General features: G+C 36.0%; 1 protein-coding gene across 1 annotated transcript; it reads left to right on the forward strand.

The window, feature by feature from the left end:
* LOC124163753 lies at nucleotides 1-25,341 on the forward strand. The gene is made up of 4 exons (XM_046540833.1): nucleotides 1-151; nucleotides 811-945; nucleotides 23,665-23,706; nucleotides 24,422-25,341. The coding sequence occupies exons 1-4, from the start codon at nucleotides 91-93 to the stop codon at nucleotides 24,805-24,807; spliced, it is 624 nt and encodes a 207-aa protein (XP_046396789.1). The 5' UTR covers nucleotides 1-90; the 3' UTR covers nucleotides 24,808-25,341.
* Nucleotides 25,342-26,842: the final 1,501 nt, after the last annotated feature.

Consider the following 26,842-nt stretch of genomic DNA (forward strand, 5'->3'; position numbering starts at 1 on the left):
ATTCATAAGGTACTTAAGCCGAAGGAAGGTGAGGCCCTTCGCGTCATCTATAGTCTCCCGTCGCCTCTCACAGAGCGGTCGGAGATAAATATGAGCATCAGTCCATCGCACTGGCTCATTGAAAAGATATCCGTGATCCCAGCATCAGGAGGTAAGGAAGCACTGATAAAGGCTTTTGCTTCGTAAGGCCCCACTATTCTCCTCTTCCGTGACTCCATTGATTCCCGCCGTTCGCCGTAAATCCTGGCTCTATAGTGGGTAGTATGCATATCCATATACTTATCAGCCCTCGAAGGCACTCTGAGCGGCGAAATTAGGTAATCATTTATTTCTAAAAATTAAGCCAATTCCAGCTATCTACGATCATATTACCAAAATCAGACGATTAAATCCGAAATAAATGCCTAGCGCATCTATCTCGGGGTATTACTTGTATTGACCAGCACCTTTGCGACTAGAGCGCGACTAGAGCGGCACCAGTGGGAATCAATGGAATCACTGAAGTAAATAATCCTGCATGCAATATGTTTATAAAATCTTGGGGTATTTCATATCGATTTTTCTGAAGACATGCACGGGAATGAACTAGCCGTGTAGTGTCCCTAAATCGACCTGAATTTAGCAAGCAGTGGCATTATTTGCAATGATTTTGCGGAAAGTCTTTTATACATTTTTCGTTCGTTATCTTTCACCATAGTCTATCGCGTAGATTTATCTTAGCGTTTCACCTTTTTTTGGCTCTTAAGTAATTAATGATCATACATTTGATATAACCATATGTCTCTTTCCTGAAACTTGCTTGTACATTAGATCTTTCTGAGAATAAATCTTCACCAAATACCTCAGTCACCAATGGGGAGAATGTAGAAGGGATCCACGGTTTTCAACCGACGATATCAACTGAAGAATCGACACAAGAGACAGTCACGTCCCAGTCCACCCGAGGTAAGAAATATTTTCAAAACAAAATACATAAAAAAGAAATTTGGTTCAATGTTAGTCCACCCGTATACTCAAACTAACGCGAATATAATGTAGGCCGTTGACCTCTAAAGCAGTTATTTGACTACTTCTAGCACTAAAAATCCCCCTGATAGATTACATTTAACTTTTGAATGGGAGATTTAAAAAAAAACTGTTTATTGCTTTAATAAAGATTGTTGCTTATGAGTTTCAAAAAATATGATATGAAAATGTTGAAAATTAAATATTATTATTATAATTTTAAAATCCATCCTAATTATTGTTCCTTACTTCCCAAAGGTACCACAAAAATAGCCATAATTCTTGGAATAAAAGTTAATGAAAATATCTTTTTTTATTCTCATCCGACGACAGAGGAGTCGACACAAGAGGCGGTCACATCCCAGTACTCCCGAAGTAAGGAATATTTTCAAAAGAAAACACTTAGAGGATAAATTTGATGCAATAATAGCACATCCAAATATTCCAACTAACGCGAATATAATGAAGGACGTTAAACCCAGACAGCCGTTATGTGACTACTTCTAATATTAAAAATGCCTCTGATAGATTACATTTAATATGTGAATTCGAGATTCAAAAAAACTGTTTGTTGCTCTAATTAAGATGATTGTTGTTTATTCGTTAACAAAAAATATGATATGAAGATGTTGAAATTTTAATATTTTTTTATTATAATTATCTGTTAAACTCCATCATAATTAATGTCCCCTACTTCCTCTATGCACCACAAACATGTATCCATAATTATTGAATTAAAACTTAAGGCTTACGAGGACGATTACATCTAGTTACTTTTCAGGCATTTGTTCTCGTTTCCTGATTTTTTGCTCGTTAACGCATTCTGCGTTCATATCGACAGTTTTGGGTCTAGATATTGGTAGACCAATATTCTCAAAAATATGCATTTCAAACAAAAAATGAATTCTAAAAAAATTTCAAAAATGATTTCAAATATAGATTGTCTTCTCAATATAGATTTAAAACATAAAATGAAAAAACAAAGAGGTGAAATTTTTATATTTGATTTAAGACAAATACTAAAGGTTTTCCACCCCAGGTACTCAATCTCAAAATCACTATACTATGCCCCTTTTCTCGTAGCTGGAGAGGACATTGGGATCGCCTGTGGTGTGATAATTCTACTCATAGCAGTAATAGCCGTGGTCATCAAGAAATGTAGATGCAAGAATCCTAGCCTGGGATCCTCAGACACTCAGACAGCAGACAATCGAAGAGTGGACACCGTTGACCCTGGCACGAAGGAAGCATGCGTTAAGAAAGCACCTGAACGAGATGGGAGCCATGAAATAGTTGAACTGGAGGAAAAAGGATTCGACAAATCTACCAATAACGAAGCCATTTTGGCGAGTGCGAGCACTAAGGCTCATTTAGAATTTACCTCCGATGCATCTACCAGCCGTGTAACCATTCCGTCATGTGAAGTATACAGTTACGAGGAAGAAAACCTAATTTACGGTGAATTTTAGGTTTACTTTAATTTTGCACGACTTCTCAATGACAATGTAGCTGGATTATATTTTAATAGACCTGCAAAATTAAAAATTATCTCCTGTTATTAAATTCTAATGCAGCCGTAGTTAGTTAATCGAAAAGTAAAGCAAGATTTGTCGAATCAAACGAAAGACAAAAATCACTATTTTTACGGTTAAGGAAATAATTAAACCCTAAGGCACCTGAAGAATAAAGTACCTAAAAACTGTGACAATATCCGAGTGCCCACAACACATGTCAACAAGAATGACAATTTTGCATAACATTTTTTTATGATTACTCTTTCCCGGTGACGATGGTTATGTTTCATTTTGTATTGGAGCTGGCTAATAGCCTATTTCTCGTGAAAAAGCTAGCTTTCATCCAAATTGTGTGACTGCTTTAATGAGATCAATATTTTTCTTGTAGACTTTATAGGAGACATTTTAGGGAGACAAGCGTACTATAACTTGCTGATTAATTTATTTTGAAATAAAAGAAATTGATGTTATTATGTACAATATTGTTCATGACTTTATTTTTTCCTTTCCTTTCACCTCTATTTTTAATGTTGGTTAGTGTAATGGGGTGAAGGTCTTGAAGAATAAAAGTGCAAATTTTTGACAGTTTCAGTAAAGTTATATACCATGACAATGAGGCTTAGCTGCTATTAATTTTTTTATTTATATTTATTATTTCTACCACAAAGTGGTCAATATCCACAAATGAAAATAAATTGAAAAATATAAAAAATCCACTTCAAAGCAAAATAACGCACTTATGAACGTACATAAATGTGCCGAAACTTTGACAAAAATTTGAATTTAAAATCTAAATCAAAAGACACTAAAGAACATTGTTCATACTCTTTGGTAATATTTGCTGTCGTATTAAATCTTGCTCAATGCATGCGGTAAACCATCGCAAAATATTATTTGCGGCCATATAAAGGAAATTCATCTGGCTCGTTCCCATTCTCCACTGCCGTCTCATCTTCGGCAAAAATATTTTCGTGGGCATAACCCAATCCCATGCCCACGAATGCATAAAACTGGGTAATAGCTATAGAAAATACTACCGGGCTGATAGATAGTAGGTTTCAAATCTGAAGGTTTGTTATCTTATGCCAAAACATGTGAGAAAAACACAAGACATCGTTCTCCTCTTTCCGTCATACAATCGTAACATCCCTTGTAAAAATGGACGGGTAGCTGTGGGGATGGTCCTGAATGGGCCATGTCTGTGGAAACGGCGAAAATTGACGTTAGGAGTGATGTAAAGAGTGACGGAAAAATGTGACCATGTGATTCAAAAGATTGTAGTCACTTTTCCGATCCCGAAAAGCGATCGCTCGAGTGAGCACTATAGTCTGTCCAAACACGGAAGGCAGGTGAGAGATTAAAGCACCGCTCGAGAGGCCAGCATACCTGCCGTCCGCCAAACAATAGCCGGGGTCTGGTCGACCGCATGCGTCATAATGAATCACGAATTGCAATCCACCCTGAAAAATTGTCACATCAAAATAAGCGTAATTTGTATTTTTATTACAGTTTTCATTTCATGTAAAAATATTACAAGCACGACGAAGTTATGTCAATTAATTTTGTAACGCTTGGTGTGACACCTTAAAAAAAGATGATTACACTTTTTTGCTACTGCCAAGTGCTACATAACTGATTGATATATTTCCGTTGTGTTTTTACTCTTTTTTTATGAAATCAGTCGCAGAAATGTAACCTGTAACAAAAAATTCAAATTACGCTTATTTACACGCCACTATTTTTCAGAGTGAAGTGCGATTCGTGACTCATTATAGAACCAGACCAGTTGACAGACTCCGGCAATTTTTTGGCGGTCGATGGGTACGCGTTTTTGTTGGGCTCTCGAGCGTTGCCTTAATCTCTAACCCGCCTTCCGTGTTTGGATAGGCTATAAGAGGGACGAGAAAAAATGATCGTGTGATTCAGTCTCGACCGAAAACAAAATTGACATCCTTAAGGAATGGAAGACAAATGTGATGGCTCAGGGATTTCCCCCACATAGGCTGCTATTCTGAAAACGGGGATAAATAAATAGCGGAAGCTTTTCCACGGGTAATTACATTGACCCCGTATTCTGAATGAAGGGGTGAAATAATTTTCTTCGGGATAGCACCGTGATATCTCCTAGGCGAGCTATTTGGAAGTTCCGCCTCTTCCCGTATGAAAAACTTTCTGAACAGTTTTCGTAATCAATGAGGGAGAGGAGATTTTATACATATTTCTGTTTTCTACGGAATATTGACTTGTAAATATTTATTTTACTCTATTTACATTTTTTTATTATTAAAACTTTGGATACATGTAATACACTTTGAAAATCTCATTCAGGAAATCAGCTGTTTGTTGTTGTTGCTGGTTTGGATAGATTTCACAATGGCTGCGTAGAGGTGGGTTAGGTAGTTGTTTCATAGTAATAATAATGATATATTGGGAATAAATAATGAGCATGTTACTAATATCAGTTTTTTGTCCTACGCAAGGTATATGCAATGCTAAGTAATCATTGAAAGGTAAATATGTTTGAAGTTCTTCGAAATTGTGTTAGGCTTCGAAGTCTTTTTATGTTTTGCATGTCAAAATAAATATGTATCAACTTTTATCGTATTTCTCGTGACGATATTGCTTCAATGGATAAACTAGAATCTTTTCGCTTTATCTTATATGATTCCCAACGTTTCAGTGTTAATTCTTTGTGTAGGAAATGAAGTAGGTTACAACGCGACGTCATAGCTGTGCTTTCATGTATTATGATGGAATTATCTCGATATTTCAGCTGCAGACGTGAAACCAGCAGAGGGAGGTGATGGTGGATTTAAGGATGAATGGAACGGCTGTGAACAAGTGAATCTAACACTAGAGAATCGTGTGGAAAGAGCTGTTGTGTCATTTCTTATTATTGTCTTCAGCTGATGCTTAATATTCTAACTGAAAATTTTGATAGACCCTCAACTGTGCCGATAAACTGAATCTTAATTGTGTCAAAAACTTTCTTTCTTACGGAGACAACAATTTATAATGAAATCCACATAATAAATATTGTACTATGTTGTCATGAATATTTCATTCAACGTCTGTGGTGCATCATATTTGTTCGGAAACTTTATTGATGTTCGAAGTAATCCTTTGTTTTCAAGCAAGCAATCTAAGTCGATTGCCCGTGTTATACTTTAATAAAATTCCAATTTTAACTGTAGAAGGTAGCGAATAATTTTGAGAGAAGAATTTCGACTCGAAGCATGCATATTTATATACTGTCCAATCAAGCAAATGAACGGCTGATCAAAATATATGGTATTATTCGTTTTCATTAAAAGCTATGTTTTTATTTGGTGAGCCAGTGGCTTAACACAAGCTTGAATAATTTCAACAATTGACCTGATAGCCAACAATGAGGATTTTTTCGTCGCACGTCAAGTATTGCAATAAAATTATGCATAGTAAATATAAATGCATTGCGGAATTTTTTTCTGTTCGTAGTAACTATTTGCATTAATTGTTTTTTTACGTACTAACGATGAAGGAAGCTTGTGCTCCACATATTAAGCTCAAAAGCTAATTGCTACACAAATCGCTTACATAGTTAAATATTTATCACGTAAGCTACGATTATTTAATTTGAACAAGTGATGTAATTTAGTTTTTTGCTATTATTCCATTTTTCAATGCGTGATTAGGTTACTTTAACCTCAGAAAAACAATTCAACATCGCAATGCAAACGTTTTACGGGGTGTAATACCATCTACCCCGATTCGGGAGACGGTGTATTATTATTCCACCCCTACCGGGTGCGATTCACCGTTCAGAATACTGAATTGCACCGACGCTACAGAGAGTTTGAGAATTACGTCTTACGATATAATTGAAACACGGATTACGCCACGGATGCTAACTTACAAAAAATATTAGGGGGACCAAAATCGGGGATCTTGCCCCGGGAAATTTTTTAAGCATTTTAGAAGAGTCGTATGATCAACATTAGAACCCTCATAACTCGAATCTCGATATCTGGACACTCCGGGGAAAATTGCCAAGCCTGACACATTTTTTTCCTCACACCCATAAGGAATTTCTGAGGGAGCTCGGGCCCCTTCAAGCCCTATGGAGTCGGCGCTACTAGATTACGCCCGTTCAGAAAACCGTATTGCAACAGGTATGTAATACCTACTGGTGTAATATCGGCGAATAGCACAGTGCGATTCCATCCAGAATAAAAAATATAAGAAGAAGGGCGGAAATAAAACAGCCTACTTATAAGAAAATGTTAGAAAATGAGAGATTAAAATGTCAAGAAAATTAGAGATTTTCATATGAAAGGACTACACAAGGGGATTGGAAATGGAAGAAATAGCTACAATTTTAGAATAAAGTCTCTAAATTTAGCATAAAGGACAGTTGAAAGTACTTAAACCATTAAAATAATTAAAGTTTGATGAAAAACATTGTAAGCGGAGATTTGAAATTTATAGTAACATGACTAAATATTTTTCATCCGCACATGCATCTTGAATAATAATTTTCTTGATTTATATGTTCGCTAGCATATATATTTCACCTATTGACGTAAGTAAATTCATTTGCACCCTCAATTAATTTAAAATTTGCATTTTATTGACTAATGCAAGCCGGTCCCACTCTGCCCCGTGCACCATACCACTCTGCCCCATGTTGGGGCAGAGTGGGACACTTTTCATCAAAGAAGAAACTTAAGTATTTCAACTATTTTAAGTTAATTGTGTTACTTGCGGATTTTTTCATAAGGTTAAGAATATATTCTCCAAGCATTGGTACCAAAATTTTTCATTTACCAATAGATCTGTGGGAAATAAATATGAAATGCTAAAATTGTCCCACTGTGCCCCGGTCTCCCCTACCTCTTAAACATGGAGCAATTGGAAACCCAATTTGTAGGGCCATTGTGATCAACTTCCGTTGGACCAATACTGTTATCCGTTTCATGGGGCTGATGGAAGATATCTCCGTTGAAGTGGAATTGGGCCCTGTGTATATGCCCACAGTTCCTCAAGCGTGGGCTAATGGTCAATGTCACTCAGAACATTATGGATAGAACTTTTGAAGAAGTGATGAGCAAGATAGGCGAAGACATGAAGTTTCCAAATGGGATTTTTTTTTTCTAGTTGAGAGGAAGTTCAGACTGAGCAAATACTGAGAGTTGAGGGATAATAAAAACCGTGTTAGAGGAAAGAATGTTTGGAAAGCAAGGGAGAGGAAGGAAGAGAATGGTAGTAGTGTATAAAACGAACTGGAGCAGGCCAGGATGATCTAAAAAATACTTGCTGCAAATCTACTGGAAGAATACTTGAAAAACGTAGAAACTACGAAGACCCAGCTGACCATGCGATGAATGGGTCTTTTACATAGGGGAAGTACTACATGTTTGAGTTCATGTGAGGTGCTGGATTTAGACTACTCGTTAAAATACTTCACGATGAAATGTTATGCAATACTTTCCTAGCGAATAATTAGCATGAAGCGTTCTAATGATATCAACAAAAAATTCAATCTTTATATACCGCAAAAGTTTCAATGGAGTACTCATTTACTGTCACCAGGGAGACCGAATATATTTGACTGAACAAAAAATCATAGAAATTTGACTAAGAATGGTTGGCGAAACATTGGTCATTAAGCCAATCATATTGCTGACGATTGCTATAAAAATCAAGCCATATATGCAATGATAATGAGAACAAACATAATATCTGTACACCTGATAAAATGAGTGAACTCGGAATTATAATAGGTGCATGCATATTACGGTTATACCACCAATTAAGGTGTGATGTCGTATAAAAGATAATGAGCGTCGATAAAATAAGTAGAATGAATTCCGTCTTGTTGAGAAATAAATGCAATTTTAATCCGAACGTCAACATCAAAAAAAAAAGATCCATTACACGGAAATTTGAAAAAAAAATTGTTGCCAGGTATAAAAAACGTTTTTTAATAATACTTTTGTTGCCATGCATAAAAAAATTTCTGCAAGTAAATATGAATTTAAATACATATTTACTTGTAGAATTTATTTTTTGTATTTTCATTTTAAGTATCCATATCAACCAATATTTCCTTCATTCGCATGGATATCCGGCTTCCTACTTTTCGATAACTAGAGGTTTCCCGCGATCAACATAAAAATTGTAATACATATAAAAATTCATACAATGCTCTTATACTTATTGAGCGCAAAAAAATTATTACTTGCATAATTTAATAACAATAAAATGATTAATCCCTAATCTATTTATTCATTACAAGCTTGCGATACCTATCCATCTTTGCCACTCCATTCCAATGTGTTGTAGTGATGATTTTGAAATATATAAAATAAGCGGCTTTAATATGTTTGGGCACAAGGAAGGAAATAACCTTAGAGCTCGAAACTAACTTGTTATCGCTAAAATGTGAAAGGAAAGTAACGACGGATGCAGTTTATTATCAATATAAAGGCGGAAGTAGATTGAATATCGGCTCATTTACGGGCGTGAATTCTCCAAAGGAAGAAGCAGTATTGACTTGAGTTCAAGAAATCTGCGAGCTGAGAAACATATTAACTAAACACGGACCAAGAATGAATTTCTTCGATCATATCATGACCAGGTGTGTCTTGGCGTGCATTTATGCGGTGGCTGCTCTATTGACTATCAACGGACAAGGTGAGTCGTTTACATTTGAAGGAATTAAGTGTGATGATGTGAGTCACAGCCCATGTTACTAGCACCAAATATCTTGAATTTGGCTAAATTAGGTAACTCTTAGGACAGTGATAAAAGCAATGAAATCATTTTTGTATGTATTAAAATTTTGACGTTGATTGAGGGGTAACCTCTACTTATAGAAATGCAGGGAGCCGGATACTCATGCGAAAGAAGGATATAATATTTTATATTGATTTTTGAATGAAAATTGAAAATTATTATATGCCAGTAAAATGTAATGAAAAAACGTTTCTTGTGCCTGGCAACAAAGTTTTATTTTTAAATATCCGTTAATCATATACTTTTTCAGAAATTGACATAAAGTGTAAAATTGCATTTTATTTCTCAAAAATGACAGGATTTATTTTATTGATTTTATCGTAACTCATCACATTGTCTTTATTGCATTATAGGACATCACACCTCACTTGGTTGTATAACCGTAATATGTATTCATCATGTAAAATTTTCTACAAAGGGAATGAAGAAAAACGTTGTTCTAGGTATAAAGGTTTCTTAAGGTGAAAACTTTGGCTACGTCTTTTAATACTTGACATCAATTTTTCTGTTCACTTCTTGTACAAAATTAAGCTTTCAATTGGTCAATCGATAAAACACAAGAACTGACCTCATTCGTGTCCACTTAGTTTATAAGTTTTCGGACCTTGTTGGGTATGGATTATATTTATTTTGCGTATTGGACCACATTATCTTAGGAAAATCGGAAGCTCTCATTCATTCCGGAACTTCGCATGATTAATTGACGCATGAAATAGACATTATAGGATATATATTTGCAGTTGAAGTATTTCGATTTCTTATGGCAGAAAGTCGAAAACTTTGCAATCACGAAATAAACTTGTCGGAGGTTTCTAGAATGGATATTTTAAAAGCGAAATTAGCGAAATGCAAGTATGAATATGGTGCTTAAAAAGTGATATTATACCCAAAAAACATTTCAAACTGAATATACATATAAGACTTAAAGAAGCTAGCAAAGAAGTGGTAATTTTCATGATTTCCTCTGAATGACAAACTAGAGCGATATGGAAGTCATTCCGGAAATGGCCGAAAGCGCAATTTCTCGGATCCCATCAAAATGGAGGTATCATCATTCCATTTTGATAAGATAAGCATTCGTCACACAATTTTTAAAGGGTTATGGATTTTAGGTAGAAGTTAAGTGGTATATAATATCCTCAACTTGATCTTAGTACGGAACTTTTAAAAACCTTCTTACGATATCTATTAAACTTAAAGCGATATCCCTAAGTTTCTTCGCTTGTACTACTAACTACTATGCTCTCTCCTGAATATCCTAAATATAAATAAATGCGTATAAAATCTAATTAATGTGTTCTTCAGCGTATTTTAAGGGTGAGTAATACGGAAGTTAAGCACTGGAAAATATGTTTTCCTTTTTTATCTGGGACTTTAGTTTGAATGAAATATTTCTGGACAATATGGCTACGGCTACCATTCATTGGATTATTGATTTACAGATCTGAATGCATTAAAGAAGATTGGCATGGCATCAGTCACTGTGCATGACGGGATGCATGGTCCCCCTCACATTTTGAGAGGGAAAAATTTGTCTTTGCTTCCATATTATGCATCTGGAAGAGAAAGTGTTTCAATGTGTATTAAACGAGACTACAATTCATATTGGTGGATCATAAATTCATTAGGATTCGGAGGTAAGTGTATGCATATACATGTATTTTAATTTTAATATGTCGTTAATTTTCATACATTTTATTCATTGCACGTAAATTGTACAATATGTTTGTTTCCAATTTTTTTAATTGCAATTTAATTGAAAGATTAGTACACCTGGAGTACGTATTTCACGCTTTTAGATTTTTGAATTACGATATCTATTTTTCACGATGAAATGAAAAGTGAAAAATTACAAGCGCGTGAAATCGAGACGGCTAGGTGTGCATGCTGGGAAAAGCCCGCATGACGTCTGGTAGCTGCTGTGTGAGACCATCTGGGAGCGAGGCTATGAACGCCGCTACGATGCAGGCTGATTGCTGCCGAGCACGGTAGTAGCGTAGAGTACCCTGCTAGCAGAGCGCTTGGCTTAAATGAGGGTTATCAATACCCTATCAAATGAAGGAGACTTTCCGATCATAGGCACTTTTAATAGGTGATTATTAAGAGATGTTTCCCTGAGCTCTGTGCCTCATGCATGAATTGGTAATCTCCAACGATGTAAAACTCCAATTTGCGAGTATAGCATCCAAGTTCCAGTGACGTCACGTGGAGTGGCATCGCATGGGCGCTAATCTGTTCTTTTTGAAATGAGTTTGAATTGACCATTTCCATTCGTCTGAACTGGGATTTCTAAAACCATGTACCTACTTTATATATTATGAATACACTAATGGTGGGTTACGAATCGCAATCAATGCCTTTCGGTTATTATGATGAAGAGAACTACCCTATTGGTGTTGAACTCAATGCTAGCAAAAATAGAGCGCTTGACACGGCGAAGCGCGATAGTTGTTAGCAAACAGGCGCATATGTACACTCACAGCATATGAACAGTAAATTCGAAACAGAGAAAGATAAATTAATTACGGCATTATACCACTGCAATTAAATTTCTTAATATGTGAGACTTGGTCCTTTTTGGGGTCATTATTGGATAAGAGGATTGGATTGGATGTATTCACTTGTAATAACGAATGCTATATAAAAAAAAATAATGTAATCCAAAAATCAGCTACCTGAATTTAGGCATCAAGGCTTTTAATGGGGGAGTCAAATAGTTCCAGGTTGAATAAAGGCAATTTAATGCAATTGCATCTTAATCTATTGCAACGCATAATAATATTGCATATAATATATATAAAATTTATAAATAATATATATAATAATATATATTATAATAATATTTGCATAAAGGCAGATGACATTTTATCGCAGTAATGGTTTTTCCAATATTTATGTTATACTTTATTATAGGCATATTTTAATTTTTTAAATTAAACGTTGTGTCTCATCTTCAGACAATAAAAGTTTATGGTTGAATGGTTATCAATCCGGAAACAGCAGCGAGTCAGCTCTATGGGACTGCACTACGGAAAAAAACGCTGAAGATTTTAAAGCGGAAGGTAAGTAGCCCCTTCATTTGAGATACTCACATTCAATTAGAAATGTCGCGTTGAAATAGTATACCATTATTTTATGCAAAGTAAAATTTGATCGTGCACTGGATAATATTTATATTCCTATGCTACTTATTATTAAATGCTTTTCAAAATCTGCATATCTTCCTAATTTAAGTTTTTCGGTTTCCCTAATGTTAGGTTACAGAGAAGTCAAGTATCTTGCTACTTAATTTAGGTATACCGGGACTAGCCGCGGTGATAACTTTTACGGAGTCACCCGCAATGCAAAATTGTGCGTTAAATCCACAGAGGAAAAATCATTCGCCTTGACCGGGATTCGAATCGAGGGATCCGGGTTCAAATCCCGGTCAAGGCGAATGATTTTACCTCTTTGGATTTTTTGCACATATCTTGCTACTCTTGAATTTTAGATTATATTATGTAAATAACGGATATACATCATCTTCTTTCTTCTTGATGGCCTTCTTCCTTCATCTTCTAAACCAGGGGTCTTCAATTTCTTTAATTTAAGGGCCAAAAATCGCTTTCATATCGTCCGGAGGGCCTTAATGCACCACGTCACCTTCAAATAACATAATTCAAATAAAAAATACATTTCTTTCAAAGTTTTCTAAGTAATTTCAAATTTAATTTAAAGAGCAAATTGAAAGTTCAATCGATTAATGCGATTTTTGACATTGTTTATTTTTTACGAGTTTGTCAATGCATAGTTTATATTGTGTGGCGCAATAGAATATTTTCTTTAGCCTCTTGGGGAAGCAAGAAATTGGCCGGGCGATCGCATGCGGCCAGGGGACCGTGGGTTAAAGACCTTTGCTGTGAACCATCAAAGTAGACAGGTTTGCTGCCACCCTCCTTGTCAATTCAGGCGTGGGCGTCCTTTTCTTTTTACGTCTAATAATTTTCCTTCCCAAGCTATTTTGGCCACTCACTACTATAGAATTCTAACAAAACGAATAGAACTTACCCCCTACATATTGTATCAGTGGTGGATACAGATTGGGGGCGCAGGAGGCGCGCGCCCCCTACCATTGCGGGGCCGCCAGTATTGCCAAACATTGCAGAACCACAATTATAAAACATTTTATATCATAAGATGGAATTCTCTCTTATATGTGTGTAATAAATTTTATTAAAATTGTCTTAACTCTGCATTAGACTTAATTTTTTATAATTGGAATAAAAGTAAAATTAACTCAAGATATCATTTGCGCCCTCCCCCCCTTGAGTTTTTTCTGTATCCACTACTGTATTGTATTGCCACATCGAAATTGCTTGAGTTGTCGATAAATTGATTCCTGCAGTTGAATGTAATGATTTTTCTAATTTGAAATTTGGAGGCACTCTGGTGCAGTTCATGGCAGTGGAAGTCCATATGCAACGCGATAAAATGCTACAGAAATAAATAAAGGAAATCTAGGAATACCCCTCAATACATAAGGATGTCTATTTTTAAATGTAGGGACTCTTATTTTTCGAGCCTGCAATAACATGCGACTACTGTATGTGTCGCGTCACGGGGCCGTTGCGTCCAACCCTAAATGAGTGTAATGCAGAGCCGGAACAAAGCCTTACGTTTACAACGAAATAAAATAGTAAAGAAAAGGAAGAATGACGGACAGGAAACCAAATCTTGATATATTGAAAAGGAATGAAAATATAAAGGAAGACATGAAAGGGTTGGAAAAGAAAATAAGGAAGGGAATCCCGCCTTACCTTGGCTTTCGCCAAACTCTGCACCCCGTATGTTGTCAGTCTTACCGTCGACATGTAGTTCTTCGCCCGAGCTTCGGCCAGATAAAGGACGAAACCTTCCTCTTCGTCTTGATACAGGCGAACAATTGCGCTGGTGCAAGCAATGACCGAATTCTGGGCTTTCTGGACTTCTAGAGCCATCTATAGGCGAAGAGAAACAAAAGAAACGAATACCAAGGTAGGCGGGAAAAAAAGAAGAAAGGAGGGAACTTCAAGTTTCAAAAAATAGAAGAAACATAAGTCTGTTTCGGCCCGAACAGTATGCATATTTAATTTTGTGATGTATGAATTCCTAAAAGCCCCATACATTTCAGCACAATTCTTTGGCCTCGACCAAAAGCCCTCATTTACCCTCTGGAGGACCGACATATCACTACACCTGGTGTCTCAAAATAACACTTTCGCGGTCATTGAGGAAACTAAAAATCGTCCCAATCTGGTCAAACAGATATCTCATGTTATTGCATTCCTCACGGTGATCTAGCGATTTGATCGATGGATTTTTCTTCCTCATAGAATAATCCTCCAAATTCCTTAGAATGGTAATGGCTTTGCCTGGCTTCGCTATTTTGTTGGGCCCTCTTCGCTTCTATAGCGTTGAGGTGTTTCGCCCCGTCCCATCCATTCCGAACCTATCCTACCCCAGAGTCGTCGACGGGCTCCTATCGCGGCGGCGCCTCTTTCCTTTTTCCTTCCTCTCCAGCCCCTCCCCGGGTGATCGGGCCTATCTGGCTTGGTTCCCGGCCCCAGTGTGTTGTGTCCCTGAAGGGCTCCCCTTGAGCCCTTAATCCATTCTTAACACTGATACGTTGTGGTGAACATATTGATTTTGGTGCCATGAATCTGAAATAATCCTTCATATTACATTCCATTATGCTACTAATAATAATCATCATTTAATTTTTATCATATTGGACTATGGCTTAAGTATTAGGTAATAATTTTGAAATGAAGACATTTTTCAAGAAAGGTTTTGATGAAATAATAAAAAGCTCAAAACGTGACTTCACTTTTTTTGCGAGTACACATCAAAAAATTAATTGCTCTTATTGCAATCATTTTCAGTTACCGATCTCTTGAAAAACTTTCAAGTGAATCTATTCCTATCAGATCCAGAGGATAAATACATTCAATATTGGTCACACGACGGGGGAGTTTCTGCAAGTAGAAAAGAATCATCACAGATCACTTTATTGACCTTGAGACTCGAACGACCGACTTCAATCGATGGAGTTGAAGTGCAACTAATGTGGAGTTTGTGTGAGTGACCTCTTCCTTTGAGTTCTTTACCAGAATCTTTACCAGCATCGAATGGTTCCATTTAATTGTTATTACACCCATAAAATCGCCAGAGAAGTATCTTTAATATTATCTGTGAAGAGCATGATAAGCTAATACTATTGGTGTTTGGAATCAAAGAAAGGTTATTTTCCATTCTACTAGAGATATGCTCCTTTAAGGGTATTTTTTTCATAAATTTCTGGTCTTATGGAACAACCCTCACCTGTATCACAAAGTGCATCACCTCTTTTATCATACTAGATATATCGGAGGAATGGAGTACATACTATCAGAAAAACTTGTAGGATTATCCTGAGATTTTAAAGGTGGACATTCATGTTTAAAAACACACAAATTTGAAAAACAGGACATTTTAAAACAGCAAAATATTAAAACTGTTCCCGAAAAGTCAACCATCAATAACTATGATTTTGCATAGAATCCACATAATTAGTCGATAGTAACTTTAAATGCTTAGTAAGTAGGATTAGATAACTGAGTAATGAGAAGAACCACATTGCATCGCTTTCAGAATTTGCATACTCATTTTTTAACTCATACTCATAATTTTAACGACATTTATTGAATAGATATTCACCGTGATCAAGGTACTCAATTGCTTCATCATTATCATTTTCTATCCACAGATTTTAAAGCTGTCAAATTAAATGATGGAAGCACCGATATATATGGTGTTACATGGACGGCAAATAATCAGTCATTGACTCCAGCATTAACAATTGAATGTAAGAGTGGCATTACAATTAATAACTATCTGATTGTAACCCTTGAGCCACGAACGCCTATATGGCAATTTCCATTGAAAGGAGTTGGAATAAACCTGGAAAACGGTAAGTTAACCTTGTCAGTAAAGGAATGTATCATTTGAATCCTCGGATTTTATTTAATGTAATAGATTACTAGGGCATATTTTTTGCCTGGGAGTGTCTCCAAAAACCATATAATTACTGGCTAATAGTGAGATTCCATCGTTGATATTTTTCCAAACACAATAACATTTTCCTCTGTTGTATATATTTCCTCCAAGCGCTAAAATGTTGGTAAAAACGACACTTGCATCATTTAAACACTTCAGTTAAATTTTGCCAATTTTTGTTGAATAAATGGAGGTCATGGAAAAAAGATATTCCAATTCGGCCAAGGTGTCAGATTCAAATCTTATGGGAAATATGACTCTCTAGGAATATCTATCTAGTTACTTCCCATTATCTCCAAAATATTTCGCTAAAAACTTCTAACTAAAAAATCAGACAGGTGGTAAGGTGTTAGTTTTTTCTTCACAAAAAATTGAAAAATGAAGAAAATATTTCATTTCGATTCCCTCATCATTGGATCATTTACACACTTCGGTCAAATTTAGCCAATTAATTGCTTAATACGCGGATGTCATGGAAAAAATATCATTCCAATTCGGCCAAGGTGGCAGATTTAAATATGAAAGGAAATAAAAACTGGAAAAATGACTCTCTAGGAATACCTATCCAGTTACTTCCCATTATCTCCAAAATATTTGCTAAAAACTTAAACAAAATCAGACAGATGGTAAGATTTCAGTTATTTCTTCGCAAAATAAGTGAAAAATGAGAAAATATTTCTACGCGTTGTCCGCAATTAGGATTCCTTTAGACTAGACAACCCATCAATTTAACAGTTAAAACTGGACAAAAATTGGTACTTTGATATTTTAAGGATACTTATCATTATTACTGTTGAGTAGTTGGATGATATAGTTTTCAAAATTCTATATTTGTCGAATTAGTACTTTTTATTTATTTTAACTTCATACTACCAATTTTCAATTTTACATTACAAGTTATATTGTCTTGAAAAAAAATAAAAATGTTTAATTAATCTTCAAAACTTTGAAAATTGAATTAGATAATTCTGCCACGTGATACTAATTATTTCTTTTAAATACGTACAACAAATGACCTCACGTAGAGAAAATCTTCCCGGAATTCCCCTTCTAATGCCTAGGATCGTTGTCACAAGAGCCTATGATTTAATTCTGACATAAAAGATGCTACTTCCAAAAACTAAATCACGGAATAAATATTACTGGTCTTGAGCTATCAAAAGAAGAAAATATTGCGAAATATTCATGACAGCTCCTTTTCTTATATTAGGAACCCCACTGGAACATTCAATTGAATGTATCCTTGGGTATGTTGACTTATGGGTATGAAGGTTAGCCGCGATATATCTGAGCTTCCTCGTTGAAGTGTGGAGATGATGCTAATGGATTCTGCCCCTAAATTAATCTACTTAAGGTATCAGGAAAGCATTTAAAATGGCACATAAAATATGCAAAGGTGTCATGACGCCGAAAGGCCTCCGACAATTGAGTGCATCCTGCGCGAATCCATGGCAGCGAAGGAAATTAGATTTTAAGGTAGGTTAACTATGTAATTGGCGAGAAATAACAAGAGTGCGCAGTGTCACAGTCATTGGCTTCATCGCTTTGCCCTTGTGTTTAATTTTTTGACGTTGGTCGTGAAGTTCAAAAGGAGGCAAATGGGTATGAATATTTACGGCTATCAGTGAAAATAAGCTTGGTATAAGTAATCATGACAGCTTTGGTACATGTGTTCATCATTTTAGTTGGGCTCATTAAGAGATTGTTGTTATAGCTCTCATAATATTCATAAATTTCATCCAGTGAGAATTACATTATTTAGAAAACTAAAAGTCATGCAAGTAATGTTCCGTAAAGTATACACTTTAGCGAATGGCTGTTTTCACATAAATCATGCATTTGTCGCGTTCAGGTTATATGGGGAACACTTTCTACCTTCTATGTAGTCGGTTTCCGCATAGCACCACTAAAATTGGTTGTTAAGAGGACAGAATAGCTAATTGGTACTCATAATTGTGATTCTCTCTTACTAATTTCTATTCTTACGTTCCAGGTTCTACTATTGACGTTAAAGAAGAGGACATATTTATTTATTGGAAAATTTTGGAGCGTTTCGGTTGGAATTACTATTCTTTCAAGGATTTTATTCACGCAGGAAGACGTTTCTCGGTTGCATATCACTATATTGAAATACGTTTGTCGATCAGATCACGAGTAAAATACATTAAAATTACATTCAACGATACACTTGGTAAGGATTATTTGAATCAATTGATTGATACTTATTCCAGTTTTTTAAGGGGGACTCAGGATTCATTTACATTAATGGGTAAATTGCATGATTTTTTTAATTTAACAGGCGGATAGAAAATTATTTTTTGAATTTAACAAAGAAAACTTCATGAAACTCTGAGTTTTCCTTCGCGAGTTATTCAATGACAAAAATAACGAATTTTAAAGCGCGCGAAAAACACCCTCACCTTCTCGAGCCACTGCCCCGATGACGTAATTTGTGCCGAAACATCATCGAAGCAATTGTTGTGATTGTTTGTTTGAGTTGCCAGCTGTTGTGAGAGCCTCGTATGTTGACGTGTTTCATTATTTTCTATTTAAAGATAAATATCCGACGATATAGGCTCGGAAGCATTCTTATTTTGTATTATTTATAATATTAATACCTGGGTAAGGGCATAAAATATAAAACTGGAGCAGTTAATACAAAAAATTTAAATGCCTTAATAAAATCTTTGCATGAGTCTAAGCCACTGCCGTTGGAGGGGGATATATTAATTTTAAGTTGATTTTATCGACGGCACCTCAATCATTTATGTAATAAGAACAATTTTTATGTTTTCTAGTGTCAACTATGCTTTTATATACAATAACTTCATCCATTGCTCGTAGGTACCAGTAAATTCGTCGTTAAGGACTGCGTGTGCTTGTATTATAAGGTGAATTCCAGTCAATGCAACTTTTGCTCGCTACTTGGAGATTTCTAAGGACATCTTTTGTACCAAAATAGTGTTATTTTCAACGTAATAACTCCCGTTTATCTACTGATAATAATCACTGTACCAGTGGCTGCAATGCACAGAGTTTGGCAATGTTGAAAAATATCGGCTAAGAGTGGTAATTATCAATTTTCAATCGTGGTTGAATTTAAAAGGGGCGATTACGCTTTCGATAAATGTGTGACAGCAATTGAAAAATCATCAGTAGCGTATTCACCTCCATTGTTCACCGTAGAATAACATTTCACGATTAAGCTATCAAGATCAAAATGTGTGTGAAGTTTTTTTTTCTAGTTTATCAACGAATATTAGTGAGAAAAGCGACCTGTGCCACATGCGTATGCTAATTTAAGGCTTTGAAACGGTGAATAAATAGTAGTTTTCATCACAACGAACTCTGTGATTGTAAGTTTTACGTGATGATATAAGAATGGTAGTGACTTCCAGTGTTTGATAATTGTATTTTCTTGTTTCCCACTTCATTTTTATGGTGTGTGCTAGCATATCGTTTGTGGAATTACCTATATTGTTGAACTGCGTTGTAGCTAGTGTTGGCAGTGTGTTGGCAGCGGAACCCATTCGCGATATCGCATGTGAATTGTGTGGAGACTGTTTTGCTATAAATTCATATTCGTGAAACCAATGAAATGGTGAAACTCATTCACAGTTCACATGTCTTATAACAATAAGACTTTGTTTCTATGACTGTCCATTAATTTCCATAGAATTCTGCCTGAAAGTTATTTTTCATTATTATAGAAAGTGCTTTTCTTGTGCTCCCTGAATTGGCATTAGCTTTCCAAACCCCGTTTTTTGCATGAAAAGAATGCAGATCAACAAATTATCTGTGTTTCACAGGAGTTAAGAGCTTTTAACTATGATTAATGCTCTCCAGATAAGTATTCGTGATGGATTTTCAGCGGGAAGAGAATCGGACCACTACAGCACGGATAGAAATACCTTCTACGCTAATGCGGCGCTGCCAAATTCAACAGCACGGCTCGTAAGCTTACGATCTTATCCTCCGATGTTGTAAGTTTCTTTTACGTCTCGATGTTCCGCTGACGTATAGCAATATTTTTTCATAACTAATTCTAAATGAGTAGCGGCATCAATTTCAGGTGTACTGCTCGAACGAGCGGCAACGCTATCATCCATTTTCTGATATCTGAAACATAGTGAAAGGGCTTGTATTTAATCATTGCGGTGTCGCATTTTTAATATCCCAAGTAATAACTTTGGCACAATAGCAATAAAAAAACTTGCCCAAGAATAACGGCACATAAACAACTGACGATGATCGGCTAAATCTTCCATCAAAACAATGTTTACACTATGTGCTCAGTGCGTTTCCCGACGCCCGACAGCAGTTTAGGCACCTGTGACATCACGCTTCGCTTCGATAGAGCTCGGGTGTCTTCGCGCAGTGGTCGGCCGTGAGAAAGTTTGTTCGATTTTAAAGTCAATTTTTTTAGTTATTTTGATGATGAATGGCGAAACTTTAGGTAGTTTTGCGAGCTAATTTATCCGTTTTTCCCGTTCAGAATGTTTTTTTTATAGAAATCGACGACCCATACAAATTCCCCATTGGTACTTTATAGCAGCATAATTTGGTAAAATCGAGTGACGAAAGCCGCAAAGACGAAATAGAACTATATTTCGCATGGCCAATTCTTCATCAATGTTCCATTTGGTGGAGAACATACTTAAGGCATGTGCTCTTGATCCCAAAATTCATACAGTTTTGTCAACTAACACGACCATTGAGGGACTAACACCTAGTGCCATGAGCCTCGGTATAATTGCCATGAGCATTAAAGATCCGGGATAGCGTAGTGGTCTGCGCAGTGGCCCGGAAAGCCAAAGGTCCGTGGTTCGATTCCCGGTCCAGGGGAAGTTTTTCTCATGGCAATTGTTGTATAACACGACCATTTTTCGACAGCACATTAAGTCACATTCTTCATTATATAAGGATGCGTTACCCCTTGCTCAAATTAACACTCGTTCGAGAATATTCACATCGCATGATCTCAGATATGTCACGCTTCAAAAACAAAAATCACATATCGTAAATGGATCGTCAACATCTGTGTGATGAAAGGTTACTCTGTCATTAATTATCTTTTTAGAGGAATGTGAATATTAAATGCTGATGATAAGAAAATATTTTCCTACCTTTCAGACTAATTACAACATATAGTAATAATTCAATAGCCATCAATATTCTGTCATAGAAATGATGTAGTTTTATGACCCCGGATATATGTGTATGACAATGAAACCTATTACAAACAATTCTACTATGGTCCTACAGCAAAAAGTCCATTTAAATAAGTTGCAATTATAAATAAACACCCATCAAATACTCGTTATGAATAAAAACATGAGATATAATTGAATTCATAAATTTACACTGTGACATAACTATTAAATAAAAAATGGAATCACTGAACACTGATACGTCTGTGGGCTAAGAATTTTATTTTCTCCAAAAGATCCCAATAGTAGCTTTTCTTGAAAGTTGCGAGGCATAAAAAATTAAGCGTAAAAAATTTAATTCTTAAAATATATATTCGCATGCTGTTACTAACTTTTTAAATCACCATCATTTCTGGAATCCATTTTATGGGCTAAATATGGCTGAAACTTTCCATCTCTATATCCCTTCGATGCTCGCTCTCGCTGCGGCCATTTCACTTGCTTCAGCCTAACTACGTCTACAATATTCACTTATGAATTGCGCTTGACGTTTTCATTTGTTAAAGGCTGATAGCGTGACCAAGACGTGACCGTTCAGTGGTATATTCAACTCATCCATTATAATAGCATATTTAGATTCAATAGTTTCTATTTTGTGTTTAGTGGCATCGTGTTACAATGTGGCGTTGTGCTACAATGTGGCGTTGTCCAACAGCATGAAACATTTAGCTAGAATAAAAAATATACTTTGAAGTATTTTCAGCGTAGGGGACAATGGTTATGTAAAACACTTGCCTTGCATTTTGCAATCTCTTTCGCAGACATGAAGCTGGGCGAGGATAGGCTTTCCATTCATAAGGTACTTGAGCCGAAGGAAGGTGAGGCACTTCGCGTCATCTATAGTCTCCCGTCGCCTCTCACAGAGCGGTCGGAGATAAATATGAGCATCAGTCCATCGCACTGGCTGATTGAAAAGATATTTGTGATCCCAGCATCAGGAGGTAAGGAAGCACTGATAAAGGCTTTTGCTACGTAAGGCCCCACTATTCTCCTCTTCCGTGACTCCATTGATTCCCGCCGTTCGCCGTAAATTCTGGCTCTATAGTGGGTAGTATGCATATCCAGCCCTGGAAGGCACTCTGAGCGGCGAAATTAGGTAATCATTTATTTCTAAAAATTAAGCCAATTCCAGCTATCTACGAACATATCTAAATCAAACGATTAAATCCGAAATAAATGCCTAGCGCATCTATCTCGGGGTATTACTTGTATTGACCAGCACCTTTGCGACTAGAGTGCCACTAGAGCGCCACCAGTGGGAATCAATGGAATCACTGAAGTAAATAATCCTGCATGCAATATGTTTAGAAAATCTTGGGGTATTTCATGTCGAGTTTTCTAAAGACATGCACGGGAACGAACTACCTATGTAGAGTCTCTAAATCAACCTGAATTTAACCAGCAGTGGCATTATTTGCAATAGTATTGCGAAAAATCTTTTATACATTTTTCGTTCGTTATCTTTCACCGAAGTCCATCGCGTAGATTCATCTTAGCGTATCACCTTTTTTGGCTTTTAAGTAATTAATGATCATGCATTTGATGTAACCATGTGTCTCTTTCCTGAAACTTGCTTGTACACTAGATCTTTCTGGGAATAAATCTTCACCAAATACCAATGGGGAGAATGTAGAAGGGATTCATGGTTTTCAACCGACGATATCAACTAAAGAATCGACGCAAGAGGCAGTCACGTCCCAGTCCACCCGAGGTAAGAAATATTTTCAAAACAAAATACATAAAAAAGAGATTTGGTACAATGTTAGTCCACCCGTATACTCAAACTAACGAGAATATAATGTAGGCCGTTGACCTCTAAAGCAGTTATGTGACTACTTCTAGCACTAAAAATCCCCCTGATAGATTTTATATTTAACTTGTGAATGCGAGATTCAAAAAAAACTGTTTGTTGCTCTAATAAATATTGTTGCTTATGCGTTTCCAAAAATATGATATGAACATGTTAAAAATTAAATACTATTATTATCATTTTAAAATTCATCCTAATTATTGTTCCTTACTTACCAAAGGTAACACAAAAATAGCCATAATTCTTGAAATAAAATTTAATGAATATATATTTTTTTACTGTCATCCGACGACAGAAGAATCGACACAAGAGGCGGTCACGTCCCAGTACTCCCGAGGTAAGAAATATTTTCAAAAGAAAATACTTAGAGGATAAATTTGGTGCAATAATAGCCCATCCAAATATTCCAACCAACGCGAATATAATGAAGGACGTTAACCCCAGAAAGCCGTTATGTGACTACTTCTAATATTAAAAATGCCCCTGATAGATTATATTTAATATGTGAATGCGAGATTCAAAAAAACTGTTTGTTGCTCTAATTAAGATGATTGTTGTTTATGCGTTAACAAAAAATACGATATGAACATGTTGAAAATTAAATATATTTTAAATTATAATTATCTGTTTAACTCCATCATAATTAATGTCCCCTACTTCCCCTATGCACCACAAACATGTATCCATAATTATTGCATTAAAACTTAAGGCTTACGAGGACGATTACATCTAGTTACTTTCCAAGCATTTATTCTCGTTTCCTGATTTTTTGCTCGTTAACGCATTGTGCGTTCATATTTATAGTTTTGGGTCTAGATATTGGTAGACCTATATTCACAAAAACATGCATTTTAAACAAAAAATGAACTCTAAGAAATTTCAAAAATGATGTAAAGCAAGCAATATAGATAATCTTCTCAATATAGATTTAAAACATAAAATGAAAAAATAAAGAGGTGAAATTTTCATATTTGATTTAAGACAAATACTAAAGGTTTTCCACCCCAGGTACTCAATCTCAAAATCACTATACTATGTCCCTTTTCCCGTAGCTGGAGAGGACATTGGGATCGCCTGTGGTGTGATAATTCTACTCATAGCAGTAATAGCCGTGGTTATCAAGAAATGTAGATGCAAGAATCATAGCCTGGGATCCTCAGACACTCAGACAGCAGACAATCGAGGAGTGGACACCGTTGACGCAGGCACGAAGGAAGCATGCGTTGAGAAAGCACCTGAACGAGATGTGAGCCATGAAATAGTTGAACTGGAGGAAAAAGGATTCGACAAATCTACCAATAACGAAGCCATTTTGGCGAGTGCGAACACTAAGGCTCATTTAGAATTTACCTCCGATGCATCTACCAGCCGTGTAACCATTCCGTCATGTGACGGAAACAGTTACGAGGAGGAAAACCTAATTTACGGTGAATTTTAGGTTTACTTTAATTTTGCACGATTTCTCAATGACAAAGTAGCTGGATTATATTTGAACAGTCCTGCAAAATTAAAAATTATCTTCTGTTATTAAATTCTAATGCAGCCGTAGTTTGTTATTCGAAAAGTAAAGCAAGATTTGTCGAATCAAACGAAAGACACAAATCACTGTTTTTACGGAAGACGGTTAACGAAATAATTAAAGCCTAAGGCAATTAAAGAATAAAAGTAACTAAAAACTGTGACAATATCCGAGTGCCAACAACATAGTTCAACAAGAATGACAATTTTAGCATAACATTTTTTTATGATTTCTCTTTCCCGGTGGCGAAAGTTATGTTGCATTTTGTATTGGAGCTGGCTAATAGCCTATTTCTCGTGAAAAAGCTAGCTTTCATCCAAATAGTGTGACTGCTTCAATGAGTTCAATATTTTTCTTGTAGACTTTATAGGAGACATATTAGGGAGACAAGCGTACTATAACTTGCTGATTAATTTATTTTGAAATAAAATAAATTGATGTCATTATGTACAATATTGTTCATGAATTTATTTTTTCCTTTCCCTTTACCTCTATTTTTAATGTTGGTAAGTGTAATGGGGTGAAGGTTTTGAAGAATAAAAGTGCAAATTTTTGACAAAGTTATAGTAAAGTTATATACCTTCATCAGGGCTTTGGTGCAATTAATTTTTTTATTTATATTTATTATTTCTACTACAAAGTGGTCAATATCCATAAAGAAAAATAAATTGAAAAATATAAAAAATCCACTTCAAAGCAAAATAACGCACTTATGAACGTACATAAATGTACCGAAACTTTGACAAAATTTTGAATTTAAAATCTAAATCAAAAGACACTAAAGAACATTGTTCATACTCTTTGGTAATATTTGCTGTCGTATTAAATCATGTTCAATGCATGCGGTAAACCATCGTAAAATATTATTTGCGGCCATATAAAGGAAATTCATCTGGCTCGTTCCCATTCTCCACTGCCGTCTCATCTTTGGCAAAAATATTTGCGTGGGCATAGCCCAATCCCATGCCCACGAATGCATAAAACTGGGTAATAGCTATAGAAAATACTACCGGGCTGATAGATAGTAGGTTTCAATTCTGAAGTTTTGTTATCTTATGCCAAAACATGTGAGAAAAACACAAGACATCGTTCTCCTCTTTTCGTCATACAATCGTAACATCCATTGTAAAAATAAACGAGTAGCTGTGGGGATGGTCCTGAATGGGCCATGGCTGTGGAAACGGCGAAAATTGAGGTAAGGAGTGATGTAAAGAGTGACGGAAAAATGTGACCATGTGATTCAAAATATTGTAGTCGCTTTTCCGCTCCCGAAAAGCGATCGCTCGAGTGAGCACTATAGTCTGTCCAAACACGGAAGGCAGGTGAGAGATTAAAGCACCGCTCGAGGGGCCAGCATACATGCCGTCCGCCAAACAATAGCCGGGGTCTGGTCGACCGCATGCGTTATAATGAGTCACGAATTGCACTCCACCCTGTTAAATTGTCACATCAAAGTAAGCGTAATTTTTATTTGTCATGACAGTTTTGATTTCATGTAAAAATATTACAAGCACGACGAAGTTACGTCAATTAATTTTGTAACACTTGGTGTGACACCTTAAAAAAAGATGATTACACTTTTTTTTGCTACGGCCAAGTGCTACATAACTGATTGATATAATTCCGTCGTGTTTTTACTCTTTTTTAATTAAATCAGTCGTAGAAATCTAACCTGTAACAAAAAATTCAAATTACGCTTATTTACATGCCACTATTTTTCAGAGTGAAGTTTTCAGAGTGAAGCGATTCGTGACTCATTATAGAACCAGACCAGTCGACAGACTCCGGCAATTTTTTGGCGGTCGGTGGGTACGCGTTTTGTGTTGGGCTCTCGAGCGTTGCCTAACCCGCCTTCCGTGTTCGGATAGACAATAAGGGGGACGAGAAAAAATGATCGTGTGATTCAGTCTTGACCGAAAACAAAATCGACATCCTTAATGTATGGAAGACAAAT

This window comes from Ischnura elegans, chromosome 8, assembly GCF_921293095.1.
Source record: "Ischnura elegans chromosome 8, ioIscEleg1.1, whole genome shotgun sequence".
Taxonomy (NCBI): Eukaryota; Metazoa; Arthropoda; class Insecta; order Odonata; family Coenagrionidae; genus Ischnura; species Ischnura elegans.

Coding starts and splice junctions, on each gene's coding strand:
- LOC124163753 (XM_046540833.1), top strand. CDS start 91: ATGAGCATCAGTCCATCGCACTGGCTCATTGAAAAGATATCCGTGATC. Junction 152..810: donor CGTGATCCCAGCATCAGGAG/GTAAGGAAGCAC, acceptor CTTGTACATTAG/ATCTTTCTGAGAATAAATCT. Junction 23,707..24,421: donor CACGTCCCAGTACTCCCGAG/GTAAGAAATATT, acceptor CTTTTCCCGTAG/CTGGAGAGGACATTGGGATC.